Source organism: Mus pahari, chromosome 1 (genome assembly GCF_900095145.1).
Source record: "Mus pahari chromosome 1, PAHARI_EIJ_v1.1, whole genome shotgun sequence".
In the NCBI taxonomy this organism is placed as follows: Eukaryota; Metazoa; Chordata; class Mammalia; order Rodentia; family Muridae; genus Mus; species Mus pahari.
In genome coordinates this window covers 116,219,213-116,235,157 of record NC_034590.1, presented here as the reverse complement: position 1 = coordinate 116,235,157, position 15,945 = coordinate 116,219,213, and the positions used below count along the sequence as shown (strand labels likewise).

Here is a 15,945-nt window from a genome sequence, read left to right as displayed (position 1 = left end):
CTCTCTCTCTCTCTCTCTCTCTCACACACACACACACACACACACACACACATGACCCACAAAAATACCACACCCAAGTTCTTAATACTAGAAGGAAGCTTCCAGGTTTACCTCTGGCCATAGAAAGCTTTGCAGAAATGGGGATAGGAAAACGCTGTGCTGCCAACATGCGGTACCATGCCCTCTGCTGACCCCACCCCTCTGTCTCTGCCAGGTGTCCAGAATGTGGACGTTCAGTTGGAGAACCAGATGGTGTTGGTGCAGACCACTCTGCCCAGCCAGGAGGTGCAAGCCCTCCTGGAAAGCACAGGGAGGCAGGCTGTACTCAAGGGTATGGGCAGCAGCCAATTACGTAAGTGACTGCTTAGAGTCTTGGTCTCAGCCTTGGGGTTGGAGCTCTGGAGCAAGAGCTGGTATCACGCTAAGCATAGGCGTCTCAGGACTGAGCTGGATTGGCTTTGGGGAGTTCCAAGAGTTATGTGAGATCCCTTCCCTGCTCTTCCTGACCACTGAAAGGAATGAGTGTTGATCCCTTTGATCAAGAGTTAAGGCCACTACCCACATTTTTTTAGTCAAATTAAACAAGCTCCCCCCACTGCCCCCTGTTAGACAAGACTATTTTCCTTAAAGCAAGGTTTGAGAAAATAGCATTGAGCATAGGAAAACGTGGGGCTTATATAGCCAAGGAAAACAAAATAAAAAACAAACAAACAAACAAACAACCCTATCAGGTTAGGGGGTTTCCAAGAGTTTTGTTAACTTGGCAGAACATCTCAAAATTATTTGGCAGAGTGTCCTATCTTATCAAGGAAGATGTCAGGGTATAGGGTGTGGGAACATGTTAAATTCCAGAAAATATGTCAAGACAGGGTTAAACCCAAGTTTTACAGAAAACAGGAATGAACTTATTTTGACCTTGTAACCCAATGGCTTTTAATCTGACGGTGCCATCATGCTGGTCCATTGGGGCTGGGCGAGATGGAAAGACAGTGAGCATTTCCTACCTTGCAGAGAATCTGGGAGCAGCAGTGGCCATTCTGGAGGGCTGTGGCTCCATACAGGGGGTGGTCCGCTTCCTACAGCTATCCTCTGAACTCTGCTTGATTGAGGGGACCATCGACGGCCTAGGACCAGGGCTGCATGGGCTCCATGTCCATCAGTATGGGGACCTTACTAGAGATTGCAGTAGGTAAGTCATCCTTAACATCCCTGCAGCGTCTCTAGCTACACACTTTCACATCCTGTCCTCATGAGTAGGGTGCATATACCCAGTGTGCAGATTAGCAAACTGAGGCTTACAGATGTTATGTGGCATATGAAAGGCTTCAGAGGATGCAAATCAACATCTGAGATACAGGGTGACTCCTGGTCACAGGGAAGGAAGGGGCCCTGTGTCTAGTGGTGTCTTCTGTAGTATGATTGGTTGTTTATTCCTTGGCATCTCCTGAGGCAGAAATTCACAGAAGGCACAATCCACATGCTTAGTTTATATGTTTTTCGCCCTAATGCTGGCACAGAATAGGACTGTTGAATAAAGGAATGAGTGAATGAATGAATGAAGAACAAAGGTAGTCAGAGAAGAGGGTCTACACATGATTATTTGGATACCTATCTGCTACTTTTCATCCTTAGCTGTGGGGACCATTTTAACCCTGATGGAGCATCTCATGGGGGTCCTCAGGACACTGAACGGGTAAGTGTAGGTTTGGGCTGGGTTTGGACATAGAGAGAATCCAGGGACTCAGAGGTAAGCAGTCAGTTCTTGGGCCTTGCACTGTGATTGCTTTATGTGTGGGTCTTTCCTTGCATCTGATGTTAATTTGCTTAGCAATCTTACTTGGTAAGTCCTGTGATCAGGTCCCTAGGGATACAATACTGTACACTCCAGTTCCTTCCCTGAGGAAGCTCAGACTAGCAGGGGAAATTTCATGGTCATGTAGAAAAATACTCTTGGCAGGGACCCTTGGGGATCCTTTCTTTTCTGTTTTTCCTCTTTGTCCTCTTTGTCCCTTCTTCCCTCAGCCCTTTCCTTGCTTGTACTAGGCATGGAGCCTGAGGTTGCACACATGCTCGGCAGTGCTCCGCCAGGGAGCTGTGTTTCCAGCAACGCTGAGGTTTCCTTTTCTTCACCGTAGAATTCTTTTCTAGTGTTCAGGGAGTTCCTGCCACATTAGTGGTCTCTGTTTTGAGTGAGTAGTACATCTGTACTGTTAATTATTCACTTGCTTGATTGAGCAGGAAGATCACAGTGGAGCACAGAGGTAATGAGCATAATGCTAGTCTGAAAACAGAGACAAAGGTCACAGGAAGAGGACGGGCAAAATCCGACCCTCAAGGACATTTCCCAGTGGATCTATTTCCTCTAACAAAGCTCCCCCTCCTACCCTTCACCACCTCCCAGTAATGGCAACATATTATGAACCCATCAAGGGATTAATCCATTGATTATGTCAGTCTTCGTGGTTTACACATCCAGAAATGTGCTTTACAAATCTCCTAGGTGGTTGCCAGTTCAATCAAATTGATAGTTAAAATTAGCCATCACAGGAACATGGCTTTCGTGCTCAGAGATTTTATGTTCCCTGGTGCTCTTGTGAAACCCCACTCAGAGGAGAGCATCCCCTCCCTGTACTTGGAGTTAAGCCCTAAGATGAGTTCTCATTCTGAAAGCTAGAGAAAACAAACTTCCTTCTTAGATCCTCTCAGGACTCCAGAGTTTTAATTTTCTATCATTTTTGTTCATTTGTTTGAGATATTATCTCAGGTAGCCCAGGCTGGCCTCAAAATCATTATATAATGAAGGATAGCCTTGAAGTTTTGGTCTTCCTTCCTCTACCTCTCAAATGTTGAGATGATAGGCAGAAGTCACCATATCCTGCTTTCTATCTCGATGCCAGTCCACAAAGTCCTGGCATAAGATCAGTGGAATCTTGGTACAAGCTAGGCATCCCAATCCAGTAGAATTGTGGTACAATTTGAACATTGCTATCTGCAGACCCGAGATCAAGTGTCCCAAACTCTGAGATTCTATTAAGAGTTTATTTTTAATTAAGAGTGCTCAACCACCAAGCGTGGTGGCACACACCTTTAATCCCAGCACTCGGGAGGCAGAGGCAGGTGGATTTCTGAGTTTGAGGCCAGCCTGGTCTATAAAGTGAGTTCCAGGACAGACAGGGCTATACAGAGAAACCCTGTCTCAAAAAACAAAAACAAAACAAAACAAAACAAAAAAACAAAAGAGTGCTCAACCAGTGAGGTGTATGCAAATGTTCTAGAACTGTGAGTGTAGAGAGATGGCTGAATGGTTAGAGTGCTTGCTGGCCTTTCTGAGATAAATTCAGTTCCCAGCAGCCATGTTGGGTGGCTCACAGTTGCCTGTAAATTCCAGATCTAAGGGATTCCACACCGTCTTCTGGCTTCCACAGGCGCCCATCCACAGTGTGGTGCACACACATATCTAGAAACATAGACATATGAAGAAAATAAAAATAACTTGGTAGAGCTTGGAATTGTGGTATATATCTTTAATCCTTGCATTTGAGAGACAATGGAAATCGGAGCGCTGTGAGCTCGAATTTAGCCTGAGCCACACAGTGAGTGAGTTCTAGGCCAACCAAGGATGAGAGCTTGTCTCAAAAGTTTTTAAAGAAAATACTCTAGAATAAAACAGAACAAAGCGCCACCACCAGTAGAGTGCACAGAAATAAGACATGCTGGTGTTGAATATTTCATAGCCTGTGTGTGTCTGTCCTTCCTTCCTTTATGGTTTTATGAGACAGGGTTTCTCTGTGTAGCCCTGGCTATCCTGGAACTCACTCTGTAGACCAGGCTGGCCTTGAACTCAGAAATCTGCCTGCCTCTGCCTCCCAAGTGCTGGGATGAAAGGTGTGCACCACCACTGCCTGGCACTTTGTGTTTCTTTTCTTTTTAATTAATTAATTAACATCTCAAACACTGGCTCCCCCTTCCAGATACCCCCCTCACAGAGTCCCTTCCCCCTCTCCCTTCCTTTCTCCTCTGAGAGTGTACCTGCTCCCCTGTGTCCTCCTCCCCTGGCACATCATTTCTGCCAGATTAGGCACATCCTTCATACTGAGGCCAGACAGAGCATCTCTGTTGGTGAATGGATACCACAGTCAGTCTACAGCTTTAGGGAGAGCCTCTGCTCCAGTTGTTGGGGGACCCACTCAGAGACTGAACTGCATGTCTGCTACATATGTGCCGTGGGCCACGTTCCAGCTCTTTGGTTGATAGCTCAGTCTCTGCAAGCTCCCATGGGTCTAGGTTAGTTGACTCTGTTGGTCTTTCTGAGGGGTTCCTATCCCCTACCTATGTTTCGTAATGTATCTAACTCATCTTTTAGGCTTTTAACAGCTCTTTTCTTGTCTAATGGTCAGAGTACCCCCTTTCTGCTCTGAGGTAGCACAGGCCTGTCCTTTTGAATGGCCCATTGCCCAGCGTCAGGCTTCTGCTCGGTGTGTAAGTGAGGTTGCCTTGAATTTAATGCCACTAATATTGGGCCAAAAAGTGACAACTTTTTATTATTGTTGGGGTCTGGGAATTGCCACTCAAACCATAGGAATCTCAATCTCAATTAAGCAAGAATAGTTTATTGAACTCACTGGACGGCCAGGTCCACAAGAAGGAAAAACCTAATTGTGGCACTAGTCTGTGCTCAGGGCAGGCTTTTTATAGAAAAAACCAGGTTCAAAAGTTAGCATGCAAGCAGTGAAGTGGTACAATATTTTTGGTTACCTAGACAACGTATTATCAGCTAACTTTTAAAGTTGATTGATCCTGAGTGAGGCAAGAAGGTGGATAGGTGTTGAACAGGGGAATTTCAGGACATTGAGATGATGTGATTCATCAAACTTTACAAGTGATTCAACCATAACTTTTTGGCTCATTAGTAGCATTATTCAGTGTCAGAGTAATAACTATGAACTTAATTTCACCTTGTGAGGAACATGGAATCTGAATGCAAAATGGCTACATTTGTGTTGAAAGGAGCAGGCTTCAACAATTATCTTCCAGTTTTTCTGGGACAGATACCTGGGTGCCTCTGGCTCAGTCTCTTGGAGCCTGAGTTATTATGGAGTTCAACATGGGAAGGATCTGTTTCCCCAATGGCATCGGCAGTTGGCAGTGTTGTTGTTGGCAGGCTTCGGGTCCTTGGCCAGACAACAGTCCTTTGCTATGTGAGCCTCTCCCTGGAGCAGCTCGCCACACATAAGTTGGTGTCTCCCAGGACACAAGAGAGTAAGAGTGCATCCAACATGGAAGAAAGGTTCATGCTGTGATCTAACTCAGGAAATGATACTCACTCCAGTCCACGCAAAAGTGGGTAAATCACAGAGTGTGAGCAGAGGGAGGTGTCCATAGGCTCTCTGCCTCCTTGGGTTTTGAAGGATGATGATGAGCTCTACATGTGGACAAGGCTGAGGCAGGTTGGCAGCTTTGGCAGAAGAAAACATCTAAGTCACAACCGAGCAGAAGTGTTCCTAAAAGGCAGAAGACAGCCCGAGGACATGTGTCCTTACCCTCACACCCTACATGGGACAGGGGGATCAGAAGTGAAACAAAACCAAAGAGGTTTGTCCTAGTGATAGCAACACATGCCTGTAGTCATAGCATCTAGGAGATAGAAACAGGATTAGGAGTTTAAGGCCAGCCTTGGCTACATAGCAAATTCAAGGTTACCCAGGATTATATGTTACCTTGTCCCTAAAACAAACAAACAAACAAACAATCAAACAAACAAAACAAATAACCTTCCCACAAAGCAAAACAAGGGGTAAAGGGTAAAGACATTTGTTGCCAGGTCTGACAACCTGAGTTTGATCCCAGCAACATGACACATGGAGAGAACTGTCTCCTGTAAGCTGTTGTCTTATTTCCATATGCTCATGTCTGAGGGTGTGTGAACATGCATAAACACACACATACACACAAACACACACACACTAAAGACATAAAAGTAAGTACATGAATAAACATAAAAATAAAAAACCAAACAGTTATGTATGTAGTCTACTTGTAGAACATATAGAGCATGTATAAGACTCTAAAATTATTTGATTTTTTAAACCATTTGGGCCATCTCTCTAGAAGATGAAGTAAGAAACGAACAAGAATGTAGTAACGCAGCACAGGATTAGCAGGTTTCTTCTTCATCCAGACGGCATTAAGGTCAGCGTGGGAAATAACACCCAAGGCTGGCTATCTCTCACATACCCGCTAACAGTGTCTCAGTTCCCATCCATCTCACCTCCCTTAGTCCTCTGAAACATCAAGGAGACTTGCCATGCTCTATGTGAAACCCTCTTGGTTCCCCAGGACCCAAGAGTATAGGCTGGGCCCAACATCCTGCAGACATGAAGACTTGACATGACCAAGTCTACCTGCTGTGTGTTTAGGGGAGGGACTGAAAAGGCTGCCTGTCCCTAATTCCCTTCCAAGATCATGCCTTCAGTCACTCTACTTGGCTTGTTCTTCAGCTCCAGAAACAGTTGGCAAGGTCCCTGTCAACAACAAAACAGGAACCAGCTGTGTCGGCTGTGCCTAGAGACAAGATGAAGTTGAAGCCAAATTTCTGTACGTTTGTTGTTGTTTCTTGAGACAGGGTTTGTCTGTATAGCTCTGTCCTGGAACTCACTCTGTAGACCAGGCTGGCCTCGAACTCATAGAGATTTGTGTTCCTCCCAGTGCTGGGATTAAAGGTGTGTGCCACTATGTCTGCAGAAGGCACTGACATTCTTCACTGCTTGATTTGTACAGATGTAGGTTTCTGAGGCTCTCTACTTGGGTCCTGTCACCTCAAAACTCACTATCAATTCACCTCACTGTGCTCTAATGACCTCTGTTTCATATTGTAGGCTCTTAAAAGTAGGGCATTGTATATAGTGCTCACTGTGCCTGGCAGAATGCCGTACATTGTGTCTGTATGAATGTATGTTTATTTTATTTTATTTTTTCAAGACAGGGTTTCTCTGTGTATCTCTGGCTGTCCTGGAACTCACTCTGTAGACCAGGCTGGCCTCGAACTCAGAAATCTGCCTGCCTCTGCCTCCCAAGTGCTGGGATTAAAGGTGTGTGCCACCACGCCCAGCTCGAATGTATGTTTATGTGTGTATGTTTATGTGCACTCACACACACACACACACACACACACACACACACACACCAGAGTTGACTTTGGTTATCTCTTTATTGCTTTTCATTTTAACTTGAGACAGGGACTCTTCATTGAAATTGAAGCTTGCTGCTTTTACTAGACTTGCTGACAGCATGAGCCCCCAGGATCTGTCTCTGTACCCCTCGCACTGGGATTATGGGCATGCACCTCCACGCTCAGCTTTCACCTGGGTGCTGGGAATCTGAGTTCTTGCCCCGAATACTTTTCATGACCTCCACTGAGCCCCTCCCCGGCCCTATGGCTTTTTTTTTTTTTACCTTCTCGGGAGAAGTAGGCAACACCATCTCTTTGCCCACCCTCTCACATTTCTCCCCTCTTGTTCCTTGAGGCTGGGAGTTAGAAAAAGAATGCTTAAGCCTCAGGGATCCCAGAGCTCCTGAGCATTTGGGCTTAGGAAGGGACAGGAGCTCAGCTGACTGGGGATGGAAACCAAGCTTGGCAGTAGGCTTGTAAGAGGTTGAGTCTGACTGGGAATGCTGGGGCTTTGCAGCACAGTGACTTTCTGCCCAGGATTTCACTCCTAGGAAAGGGAGTGAGTGTCTGGTAATCTCTTGAGTCTGGAACTTTTTCTTTCCCCTATGGGGTCTCATTTCAGCACCGGGGAGATCTGGGCAATGTCCAGGCTGAAGCTGATGGCCGAGCTACCTTCCGGATAGAGGATAAACAGCTGAAGGTGAGATGGGAAGAGTGTGGGGACCATCCTTGGAGGACAATGGAGATGAGGCTGTTGTTTCCCTTCAAAGGTGTGGGATGTGATTGGCCGAAGCCTGGTTATCGATGAGGGAGAAGATGACCTGGGCCGGGGAGGCCATCCCTTATCCAAGATCACAGGGAATTCTGGGAAGAGGTGAGTTATACCACCCTCAACAGGAGGCAGTGATATGCCAGTGAGGCACATGGAAGCCTGAAGAGGCCTAGAGGAGGCTTATGCTGATCATACATCCTTCCACAGGTTGGCCTGTGGCATCATTGCACGCTCTGCCGGCCTTTTCCAGAATCCCAAGCAGATCTGCTCCTGTGACGGCCTCACTATCTGGGAGGAGCGAGGCCGGCCCATTGCTGGTCAAGGCCGAAAGGACTCAGCACAACCCCCTGCTCACCTCTAAACAGAACCTCATGTCAGGTTATTTGGTCCTCATAGCTGAACATCTTCTTGCAGAGAGAGCTGTGGGCCCTTGCTTGTACAGGCCTAAGTACAGGGCAGATAGGTGTTGTAGCCTGAACAAATTAAATTGTTACTTTCATATGGCATTCTGTGTTTCTGCGTCTCTGTGTCTCTGTGTTCTTTATTGGGCTTGGTGAGTAGAGTCTCTCTGCTGTCTCTATCCAGAACCACCCCTTGGCTTTGGTACCAAACAAACTTTAAGTCTACATCTATCCTGAGTATTCCTCATCCTCTTTGAAGTCAGGATAAAGGACCATAGCAGTCACATGTCTGTGTGTGATCTGCCTTGGTCCTTCACTATTAATGAATAGAACTAAAAGAACTCTTAATCTTTCCTGGGTCCCATGTCTCCAAGAAATCAGGGATCTAGCATTAGGTCCTGTGGAAGGACTAAGGAAGCCACAGTGGCCTCTTTTTTTCTCTCTTGTCAACTGAGTATCACAAGAAAGCCAGGCCAAAGAGATACAGGAATGAGGCAGATACTCAGAGAGAACCTGAGAGCTGCCGCAAAGTTCTGGCTACCCAGCAATCCCCAAGTCCGGTCACTATATAGCCAGCTGCTTCCTGTCCTGAGATTCAAGAGGTGTAATTATGTCCCCCTGCAATGCATATCCCTTCTCTTTTAAGAACTTAATATGTCTTGAGTTGATTTATTTTACTCATTTTGTGTGTACATGTCATGCCTGGCTATATGCATGCAGGTTTGCATGTGTATTTGCATATGTGTTGTCATGGTTTGAATATTCTTGACTCAGGGAGTGGCATTATTTAGAGGTATGGCTTTGTTGAGCAAGTGTGTCACTGTGGGCATGGGCTTTAAGACCCTAACCCTAGTTGCCTGGAAGTCAGTCTTCTACTAGCAGCCTTCAGATGAAGATGTAGAACTCTCAGCTCCTCCTGTCCATGCCTGATTAGATGCTGCCATGTTCCCACCTTGACAATACTGGACTGAACCTCTGAACCTGTAAGCCAGCCAATTAAATGTTGTCATTTTTAAGACTTGCCTTGCTGGGCAGTGGTGGAACACATCTTTAATCCCAGGACTTGGGAGGCAGAGGCAGGCGGATTTCTGAGTTTGAGGCCAGCCTGGTATACAAAGTGAGTTCCAGGACAGCCAGGACTACACAGAGAAACCCTGTCTCGAAAAACCACAAAAACAAAACAAAACAAAACAAAACAAAACAAAACAAAAACCTTGACTTGGGCTCAGTGGTTAAGAGCACTAACTGCTCTTCTGATGGTCCTGACCTGAGTTCAAATCCCAGCAAGCACATGCTGGCTCACAACCATCTGCATAGCTACAGCAGTGTACTCATATACATCGAAAAAATAAAATAATTTTTTTTGTTTTTTGTTTTTGTTTTTTTCAGTGTGTTTTGTTTTGTTTTGTTTTTTGTTTTTTGAGACAGGGTTTCTCTGTATAGCCCTGGCTGTCCTGGAACTCACTTTGTAGACCAGGCTGGCCTCGAACTCAAAAATCCGCCTGACTCTGCCTCCCGAGTGCTGGGATTAAAGGCGTGCGCCACCATGCCCGCTTTTGTTTTTTTCATGACAGGGTTTCTGTTTATAGTCCTGGCTGTCTTGGAACTCACTCTGTAGACCAGGCTGGACTCGAACTCAGAAATCTGCCTGCCTCTGCCTCCCAAGTTCTGGGATTAAAGGCATGTACCACCGCCACCACTGCCCGGGATAAAATAAATGTTTAAAAACAAAAAAACAAAAAAAAAACAAAACAACAACAAAAAAAGACATGCCTTGGTTATGGTGTCTGTTCACAGTAGTAAAACCCTAAGACAGAAGTTGGTACCAGGAGTGGGGTGTTGCTGTGATAGGCCTGAATGTGCCTTCGCTGGGAAGAATGTGGATTTGGGGACTTTGGATTTGAAAGTGGTAGAATGCTTTTTTTTTTTTCTTTTTTTTTTTTGGTTTTTCAAGACAGGGTTTCTCTGTTTAGCGCTGGCTGTCCTGGATGTCCTGGAACTCATTCTGTAGACCAGGATGGCCTCGAACTCAGAAATCTGCCTGCCTCTGCCTCCTGAGTGCTGGCATTAAAGGTGTGTGACACCACTGCCCAGCTCAGGCTTGCCTATTATTGACAGAGCAGCTTTTATGATTGTGTGAGCTGCCAGACTAAAGACTTTGTCCCTTTTGCTTTGAGCTGGGCAGTGGTTTACAGTTGGCCTTGAGTTAGAGCCTCCTGGCTCAGTTCCCAGTTCCCCGATCCTGCCTCTCTCCTGCTTCAAGGCTGCTGGCAGTGTCAGATCTTGGACCCTGTTCCTTCTGGTGGCTCTGCTGGTTGTTTTCCATCTCTCCTTGGGTCCAGGGAGCCAATCTTGTAAATCTTGGGGCCCTAGATCTCTTTCCCCACTTTCTGGACATTTGCATGCACCCTTGCAAGTAAAGTGAGCTACTAAATGTAGCTGAAAAAACATATTTTACGTTAAAGTAATGATTAATTTCCAATTAATCATTCCTTGGTATCCACATGTTTCCCATTCAGGACCCTAGTAGGATATTAAAATTCATAGATGCTCAAGTGCATATATAAAATGGTAAGGTATTTATTTGCATTGAACCTATGTATGTCCTTTAATATTTATTTGAGATGGGATCTTACTATGTAGCCCTGGCTAGCAAGGAACTTGCTATGTAGACCAGGCTGGGCTCACACTCACAGATACCCACTTGCTTTTCCTGCCAAGTACAGGGAGAAAAGGTGTGGGCCAGTGCTCTCAGTCAGACTCAGGATTTTGAGTTGACTTTTTTGTTCAACATGTTTTTAGAAACTTTTCATTTTGGCCAACACTTCTGGACCTACCCCCACATTAAGTTATATGACCCTGTATAAGGTTTGACTCACAGTTTAAGAAGCTTTTCTTTAACTCATTATCACACCCAATAACATCAATGCTTTTTATATAAATGTTAACTTGCATCGTTACACAGTTTTTTCCTGAGGATTTTTTTTTTTTTTGAGAATTTTACATTTGAGTACTGTAATTGCATCCTTTCCACCCACATTTCTTGAATGTTATCAATCTGTGGATGGCTGAATCTGTGCACTGTGGTTAATAGTATTTGGAGGTTTATACCCCTCCTCTGATCATTTAGTTCCCAAATAAAAGACAAAACTTGGGCTGGAGACATGACTCAGTGGTTAAGAGCACCGATTGCTCTTCTGAAGGTCATGAGTTCAAATCCCAGTAACCACATGATGGCTCACAACCATCCGTAATGAGATCTGCCGCCCTCTTCTGGGGTGTCTGACAACAGCTACAGCAAGCAAGCCAGGCCTGAGTGAGAAGAAAAAATGTCTGAAGACAGGTACAGTGTACTTACATATAATAAATAAATCTTAAAAAAAAGACAAAACTTTTATATTAATAATAAGCCTTAAAGCACTAGAGCTGGGCAGATATCAACCCTTTATACTAGTTTGTCTACTTTTCTGTCAGTAATCTTGAGATATTCCCTTGCCATGTTCTGACCAAGCCAGCTCCCGCTCAGTCAACAGGTTCTCCAGTGCAGGTGCGAGGATTTAAAAGAAAGACACAATTAGACAAGACTGCAGCATGACCCCAGTCAATTCTGAGACTGAAGGCAGGTTTAATTTTTCCCCAACCTGCTTTTATACCATTTTAATTACATTCAAGTATTATGGAGGAACAGTACAATAAGGAACTAGCAAGGCAGTAAGCAAAGTCCTGTGATTACTCCCATGACAGTTGCTTCCAAGGGCTTGTCAGAAGGACCAAAATACCTGAGCCAACTTCTTTGTTCAAGCCCAAAATCTTACCTGAAGCCTACTTCTCTTGTTCCACCCTAAGATTAAAATTCCTGCCTGAACCTACTTCCCTATTATAGCCTAAAGTTAGATTCTTGCTTGAACTTACTTCCTTGTCATGGCCTAATGTCAGATTCCTGCCTGAAGCCCATTTCTCAGTCCTTGGCCAATGTCAGATTCCTGCCAAGTGGTCCCCCAAAGGCTCTCCACAATGTTCTACCTGGGCTGCTCTTACTCCAACAGGGCAGCTGTCTTAGGGTTTTACTGCTGTGAACAAACACCATGACCAAGGCAAGTCTTATAGGACAACATATATTTGGGGCTGGCTTACCGGTTCAGAGGTTCAGTCCATTATTATCAAGGTGTGAGCAGGGCATTGCCCAGGCAGTCATGGTGCAGGCAGAGCTGAGAGTTCTACATCTTCATTTGAAGGCTGCTAGTAGAAGACTGACTTCTGACTTCCAGGCAGCTAGGGTGAAGGTCCTAAACCCCTGCAAACAAGGCCACACCTACTCCAACAAGGCCACACCTCCTAACAGAAGCCACTCCCTCTTCCAAGCATGCACTAACCATCACATTCCACGCCCTGGACTTCATAGGCTTGTTCAAACATGAGTCTTTGGGGGATATACCTAAACAAAGCATAATGCAAAAAATATATTTAGTTCAACTTCCAAAGTCCCCATAGTCTAGAGCAGTATCAGCAATGTTAAAAGTCCAAAGTTCAAGGTCTCTTCTGAGATTCATCCAATCACTAAACTGTAATGCCCAAAGCAAGTCAGGAAACCAGCTGGGCAAACTCCAAACATCTCCTTGTCTGAAGCCATATTCAGATCTCCACTCCTTTTTCATCTTTGTTAACAGCAGTAAAGTTCCTTCTCCTAAGCTGGATCCACTCCCTGTTAGCAGCTTTCCTCAGCAGATAGCCCACAGCTCTGGCATCTTGAATATCTTGGGGTCTCCAAGGCAACTTCAATGTTACAGCTTCTTGTTTCAATGTCTGGGATCCACACATGATCTTCTGGGCTCCTCCAAAGGTCTGGCTTCACTTCTCCAGCTCTGCCCTCTGTAGTTATCTAAGCTCGGTTGATCCACTCCACTGCTACTGCTGTTCTTGGTGATCATCCCATGGAACTGGCATCTCCAATATGCTGGGGTCTTCTGCTGCTGCAATTAGACTTCACCAATAGCTTCTCATAGGTTCTCTTCATGGTGCCAAGCCTCAACTCCTTTGCATGACCCCTTCAGTCCTGGGCCATCAAGTAAAACTGAGGCTGCACCTTCACCAATGGCCTTCCATGGCCTCTCACAGTGCCAAGCCTCAGCTGCTCTTCATGACCTCTTCAGGCCTTCAAAATCAGTACTACCTGAGTAACTCTTACACATTACCAAGTACATTACCAAGTGTGATGGTTTGTATATTCTTGGGCCAGGGAGTGGCACCATTTAGAGGTGGGGCCTTGTTGGAATAGGTGTGACCTGGTTGGAGTAGGTGTGTCATTGTGGGTGTGGGCTTAAGATCCTCACCCTAGTTGCCAGGAAGTCAATCTACCACTAGCAGCCTTTGGATGAAGATATAGAACTCTCAGCTCTGCCTGTGCCATGCCTGCCTGGTTACGGCCATGCACCCACCTTGCTAATTGACTGAACCTCTGAACCTGTAAGCCAGCCCTAATTAAATGTTTTTTTTATAAGACTTGCCTTGGTCATGGTGTCTGTTCACAGCAGTAAAACCTTAACTAAGACACCAAGTATCTCTGGAACACAGCTTCTTGTGCTCTCAGATAACACTTCTCAGAAGACATCACCTTAGTGATGCTGGTCTCTTCTTAATCATGGCTACTCTCTTAGCTCTAGCTAACCAGCATTGTTCCAGTAGTCCTTTTTATTCTGGATTCAAAAGCCAGAGGCACGTGGCCAAAGCTGCTGAGTTGTTCTGCTTGCTGGAGCTGGGACATACCCCCTTGTTCCCTTGTTCTATTATATTATCACCAACTTTCTGTTTTCCAATGTCCTTCACTGCCTAAGCCTGGCTGCCCTGGAACTTGCTCTGTAGACTGACTTTGAACTCAGAGATCTCCATACCTGTCTCCTAAGCACTGGGATTAAAGTTGGGGTTCACCAAGGTTGGATTTAAGTTTTCCTTCACCTAGAACTTACTCTGTGCTAAACTGGCCTTGAACTCAGAAATTTGTCCTTTTCTCCTGGGATTAAAGGTTTGTACTACCATTTCTGGACCTAAATTTAGCTGGGTGAGATCTTGCCAAGGTCACTTCTCCTTTAAATCAATTTAATATCCTTGAACACAGGACTCAGCTCTACTTCCTGGTTCCCCTTTAATACTTGAACAATATATATAATATTTTTGTTTTGTTTTGTTTTTGAGACTGGATTTTTCTGTGTAGCCCTGGCTATCCTGGAACTCACTCTGTAGACTAGGCTGGACTCGAACTCAGAAATCCACCTGCCTCTGCCTCCCGAGTGCTGGGATTAAAGGCGTGCACCACTATGCCCGGCTTTATTTCATTTAGAAACAAAACATTTTCACTAAGTACATTGAATTTAATTGTATACACCATTTTGGAAAGCATGGTAAAATGGCAATAAAAACTAGTCAGTTAGCATTTTCTTTTTTTTTTTTTTTGTTTAAAGATTTTATGTGTATGACTATTTTGCCTGAAAACATATATAAGTATACCACATATGGGCTTGGTGCCACAGATCCCCTGGAACTGGAGTTACAGGCTTGTGAGCTGCCATGTTGGTGCTGGAGACTGAGTGCAGGTCCTCTAGAAGAGCAGCCTTTGCTCCTAACCACTGAGGAATTTCTTCAGTCCCTCAATTTGTATTTAACCATAAAGATCATATTTCACAAAAAAACCACTTCACATGACATATGCATTATTAGAAATGCCTTTCAAGGGGGCTTGCCTAGAAACATCTTTGGGCTTATTTCTACTGTTTAATAATGGTTATGTGTTTGTAGAAATCATGATGGGCTCAGTATGAAGGTAAGGGTTCTTTCTACTGAAGTCATTCTGGATGACATAAACCTTAGCTCAGCATGTCCACTATCAGCAGAAGGACAGCACTTCTAACAACTTTCAGTGGCCAGAGTGAGTCACATGGCCATACCTAACTTGGGTAAAGTCTTTGACACATCTTTGATCGAGGAGAAAGGGGCTGAAACACTGTGTGTGTATAATCATATATATATTATACATATGTATATGTATGTATGTATCATTTTTTTGTATTTGTGTGTGTGGAGGAAGTAGGAGGTGTTTGTAGAATTTCAAGAAAAACACAAAGGAATCAGTTCTTTCCTTCCACCATTTTGGTCTTGAGAAATAAAGTCAAGCCATCAGACAGGTTGCAACCATCCATATCAACTGAGACACTTCACTGGCCCTAAAAGGTATTTAAATCAGGGCTTCTTCTTCTCTTTTTTTCATGAGGCTCCTTATATAAAGGTATATAAAATAAGAATTAAAATTAAACATTAATAACAAATTATAAATTTACTCAAAACAATTTTTGCTTACAATTTTTTGATTTTATGTGCATGAGCATAATCAGGTCATCAGACTGATAGTAAGTAGCCTTACCAACTAAGACAGTTTATTGTCTCTCAAAGGATATTTGTACACTCATGTTATACATTATCCAAAATGGCTTCAGTTTCAACACAACCAAAATGCCCACTCCTGGAGCAATGGATGAAGAAAACGTGGTATACATGCAGTAAATATTCTGCCTTAAAATGAAAGGGAATTTTGATACACTACAATGTGAAGCTTG

General features: G+C 44.5%; 1 protein-coding gene across 1 annotated transcript in view; it reads left to right on the top strand.

Moving 5' to 3' along the window:
• Ccs (copper chaperone for superoxide dismutase) overlaps positions 1–8,446 on the top strand; it is a 13,850-nt gene extending 5,404 nt beyond the window's left edge. The window contains exons 3-8 of the mRNA XM_021208367.2: positions 215–352; positions 1,012–1,189; positions 1,633–1,693; positions 7,791–7,868; positions 7,939–8,042; positions 8,148–8,446. Coding sequence (XP_021064026.1) covers positions 215–352; positions 1,012–1,189; positions 1,633–1,693; positions 7,791–7,868; positions 7,939–8,042; positions 8,148–8,301 — 713 coding nt within the window. The 3' untranslated portion in view covers positions 8,302–8,446. The remainder of the gene's footprint in view (positions 1–214; positions 353–1,011; positions 1,190–1,632; positions 1,694–7,790; positions 7,869–7,938; positions 8,043–8,147) is intronic.
• Positions 8,447–15,945: the final 7,499 nt, after the last annotated feature.